Below are 4752 nucleotides of genomic sequence, written 5' to 3'. Positions count from 1 at the left end.
GAGATTATACCGATGAATTTACTGATCTGTAGACAAATATCAATATTAATATAGAAAAAATTATATAAAAGAAGCTATTTCTGGTGGACATTCACCCTTACGTCATGGAGCCATGTGACTGACCGCCATACCAATATAGTTTTGACCCACATAATGTGACATCACATCCATGACATTACATATTGTAAGTAACTTTCAGGTGATTTCTGGATTGGTTTGTACCGGCGGCTCCACATGTCAGTATGTATATACTATGATTAGGATATATACTGTACTTACGATTACACAGAATCTATCACACGCGTCGATGTGGTCTGCTGCCTGACTTCCAACGGCTGGTGGATTTTTATATAAGGAAATTACATGTATAAAGTTTATTATGAGCTTTATGGGACTTACTACATGTTTAGGATGGATGGTATACATAATAATTTAGCATAAGATAGTAGCACTGTAGCTCCTGCAATGTTGCTAGATGTCGCTAGATGTTATAACAGCAAGACGCCATCTGAAGGCCAAAAATCAGAAATCATTGGGGTTTCTAAATAAGAACCTAAAGAGATGGATCTTTGGACTCCGGTTTGGTCGCGTTATACAAGAAAGGATACTCATCAACAGACAGATGATTGTCATCATACAGAACGCTGTTCTAATATGGCAGGTGACTCTGTGGCTTCCAGGTACTTTGTACAGGTTTATGGACTGCCAAAGGTTGTAAATGGCAGCAAATCCAAATGCCATGCCAGCGCCGAACAGGTGAATTATCAAATTAGATGCGCTCTAGAAAACAAACAGATGGAGATTATAGGAAACATCATGGAACCAATTTACACATAAATCCTGCACACGTTGATTTTTCTGCTTTTTTTCTCTGCAGTTTTCCAACAAAACCTGAAGATTTTCCTGATCCCTGCAAAGTGACTGAGAATCTTGAAGTCTCCTGCACACATTTATTTTTCACTTGCAGATTGGGTGCACATTTAAATCTGTGGTATGCCAAGTCTTTCAGCGTTTTTGCTGCAGATTTCATCCATATTAATGAATAGGGAAAAAGCTGCATCAAAAAGTCATGTAAAAAAACAAATATAAAATGCAGCAAAAATGTACATATTTTACACTACATTTTTCCTTCCAAGAGAAGCAGAAGTTTCTACACCAAATACTTAACGTGTGCACATACCCTTACATTGGAAAAAGCCATGTCTACATCTTCCCTACAGTGATAATAGCTGATATTGATCACCACACGGGTGGGAGTTCAGTTGCGGACCCCAAGTGATCAACTAATCGAGAGTTGCGTTATAAAAGATTTTAAAAACATTTCAATTATAATATTTAAGCCAATTATTCCATAACATATCAAATTCAACACAAATTTCCTGACAGCTGAATCCATTGAACGCAGCAGAAATAAATTTTGGAAGCTTTGCTTGCCTCTAGTTACTAACCAAAAATAAAGCCATCACGGCGATACCGAAGCACGAAAATAATCCAATGGCCAGAAGAAGCTCCTGAATCAAGGGCTGACAAGTGCCGAAGGCTTCACAATGGAACATCATGAATTTATAGTGAAGATATGTCAGGCCCAGAGCTGAAAAAGAGAAGAAAAGATCTGAATAAATCCTGGACCACATGTAAAACAACCTAAAAATAAACCATTAATATCATGCATGGGATGTCTTTTTACCTCTTTTAGCCCATTTCTGTCACATTCAATTAGAAAAACTATAATTATTTCTAGGAATAAATCTGATTACTACTGCTGTGAGATGAGGAATGGCAGGTAACTGCACACACAGCCCGAGCATCCACTTTCCCTACCCACTAGTCTGGAGTCTCTGCCATACTAATCAGATTTCTGTATAAATAAATGTCAGCTTTTACTAAGCAATTTCCCCCCAGAGGAATATAATCATGTGATTTACTTACCGCCAATGGACATCACTAAGAATCCGATTTTAAACGTGATAATTTCAGGATATTCATCTCCTGATTCACTGTGAAAGAAATAAGCAAATAAGGAAAAGTTCATTAATATGGAAATTGTGCAGAATTATTTCAGCTTAATAATCAGCAGATAATAATCAATCACCGAGGAGATGAGAGGATAAAATTAACCCACTCATCACCTCCTGATCACTATTACATTTTTTGTGTATTTTCCCTTTAAGAGATTAGATTCTTTCCCTCTTGTAAATTCTAGTAGCAATTCCCTAGTACAATGAATTAAAGAAATATAGTATAGTTGGCAAATCCCTAAACCCTGTGGGGAAGTCCCCTACCCTGGAACACCCACTATTTGTCAGGGTTTGCATAAACCTCAGCCCTTTTGGTTCAGGAGTCTCAGAAAACAAAGGAAAGTTGGTGCTTATGGAATAGAATCCGACCCTACAATCTGTATTTACAGGACTGTCCCATGAACAGTATCTATTCCCCAAACCACCCCATGGAATAAGGGTCTTGTGTTCCTTACCTGATGTATATCAGTGCAGGTGAATGGCCACTGATGACGGCCAGTAAGTAGCTCGTGATGAGCCACGTTGTACACCAAAAGGCCAAGAAGAGGGGGTAGAACCCCAATCCTTTGACCTCCATAAAAATCGCAAGAATTCGCTTATAAATCAGCAGATCACTCTCTATCAATTCACAGAAAGAAAGATTCTGAGGCTGACAGTGGATTATAGAACCTCTCAATTGTGACATCACAGCTCAGTGATGTCATCATAAGATACAGGCAGCACTGCTCTGCAGTTGCCATGGTTACTATCTGCTATCAACTGAGCCTATAGAAGAGAATGAAAAAGAGACAAGTTCCCATAGGGTGATACAGTATGGAGTAGAGGAAGTTAGGGGAGAGGAGGGGGTGCTCACCTCATAACCCCATTATATACCCATAGAGAAAGCAGCTGCTGCGGTCACACACCCGCGGATGCAAGAAAATCTTCATCTGCCAATATATTGAGAAGTAAAGAGATGGATGTTTTCTGGTTGAACGCGCTGCTGCCTGGATGGAGTCCGTTAGTCCAGGAGGTCTAAACAAACAATTAGTTTTTTCTAGCTTCATCTAATTAGCATGTATATGGTTCATAATTTGGACCTGAGCCGTTTATTGAAGAAGAGGGGATTTTTCCTGGTTTGGAGCTAGTTTTTTTTACTCGGTATAGGTTGTTCACCACAGGTTTTGTAAGTATATTTTGTATGAAAAGGTATTTATAAATTCTCACAGATGTAAATATTGTTAATTTGTTATTTTTTCAGATGTATTTTTCCATATGAGTAACTAATTTATAATGAGATTCCTGATAACTTGTTACATATAATTTGATAACAGAGCTTGTGATGTGGATATAGTAAGATGAATACCTGGAACGTCCCTATGACTATATTTGGGGTGTTCTAGATGTACACTGCTATCCACATGACTGTATATTTGTAAGCACAAATATGAGAAATATGGCGATACAGAGCATTTATTGATATATCATTTTCTTAAAAATTAATTCCTGATGCCTGGCGCATTACCCTTGATTGCCGTTCATGTCTGATTTTGTTAGTGAGGCAGCTGTATGGAGCGCATGATGTATAGTAGCTCCGCCCACGACTAATCATGTGACATCGTCAGCTGTATGTGGCGTTACTAATCAGTGGCACAGAGAGCGCAATTTGCGTTCCAGTGCACAATAGTTCTATCCACATTCTGTAACGCTACTGTTCGGGGCGTCACTACCAATGAGTTTCTTGAGTCGCGCTGAGAAGGATGTGTAGCGCATATTGCGTTTCAGGCATATTACAGTCCCGCTTGTCATATCCGGTGACGTCAGTGTGTGGGGCGGCATTTTTTATTATACTGTTGGTGGGGATGTGGAGCACATGCCGTTTGCCAACACATGAGAGTTCCGCCTATGTCACATCCTGTGACGTCACTGTTTGGGGCATCACGCTCACTAACCCTGTTGATGGGTGGTGCTGAAAGGAAAGTGGAGCACATATTGCGTTCCAATACATGATAGTTCCGCCTATGCCATATCCAGTGTCGTATCTGTTTGGGGCGTCACATTTGATGACGTTGCTTATGAGTGGCATTTGGCGCCATCTTTTAAAATGTGTACTCTGTCTCATGTAGCGATGGTGATTGGAACCGTGAGACCACTCGGCAGATTGTCGCCGGTGATCCATATCCTACTAAGGGAGCCCCTAAAGAACCCCAGTGGGATTACGGCCGGGGGGAAACGCGTCAGGCAACATAGCTATCTTTCTATGATTCCTGGCTATTGCCCACTGGGCCAATTCCAGTCCTCTAAAGGTAAGTGACATTTTTTCGGCTTAAGACTGGGAGAGTTATATTATGGTTACTTGGGCCTTGTTGTTCAACAGATTTGGGATATTTGTAATGCCTTAAATTTTTATTTGCATTGTTATTAGGTGCTAGCATTTACTATATCGTATAAAAGAGGGGTGAATGGACCTTAACCACTGTTTATGAGGGTATATGTTAAGCGGGCTTTACACGCAACGACATCGCTAACGAGATGTCTTTGGGGTCACAGAATTCGTGACTCACATCCGGCCTCGTTAGCAACGTCATTGCGTGTGAAACGCACGAACGACCGTTAACGATCAAAAATACTCACCATCTCGTTGATCGTTGTCCAGTTGTTGTAATCCCGATTATTGTTGCTGCTGCAGGTACGATGTTGTTCGTCGTTCCTGCGGCAGAACACATCGCTATGTGACACCGCAGGAACGAGGAAC

General features: G+C 40.4%; 1 protein-coding gene across 1 annotated transcript; it reads right to left on the bottom strand.

Moving 5' to 3' along the window:
- Nucleotides 1–522: 522 nt before the first annotated feature.
- On the bottom strand, nt 523–2595 carry LOC142255830 (DNA damage-regulated autophagy modulator protein 1-like). The gene is made up of 4 exons (XM_075327276.1): nt 2474–2595; nt 1930–1997; nt 1449–1591; nt 523–780 (listed from the first exon to the last, which is right to left on the bottom strand). Exons 1-4 carry the CDS (start codon nt 2593–2595, stop codon nt 523–525), a joined length of 591 nt encoding a protein of 196 aa, XP_075183391.1.
- Nucleotides 2596–4752: the final 2157 nt, after the last annotated feature.

Source organism: Anomaloglossus baeobatrachus, chromosome 11 (genome assembly GCF_048569485.1).
Source record: "Anomaloglossus baeobatrachus isolate aAnoBae1 chromosome 11, aAnoBae1.hap1, whole genome shotgun sequence".
In the NCBI taxonomy this organism is placed as follows: domain Eukaryota; kingdom Metazoa; phylum Chordata; class Amphibia; order Anura; family Aromobatidae; genus Anomaloglossus; species Anomaloglossus baeobatrachus.
Note: the sequence above shows the minus strand (reverse complement) of the source record. Positions and strands in the feature narration are given on the sequence as shown.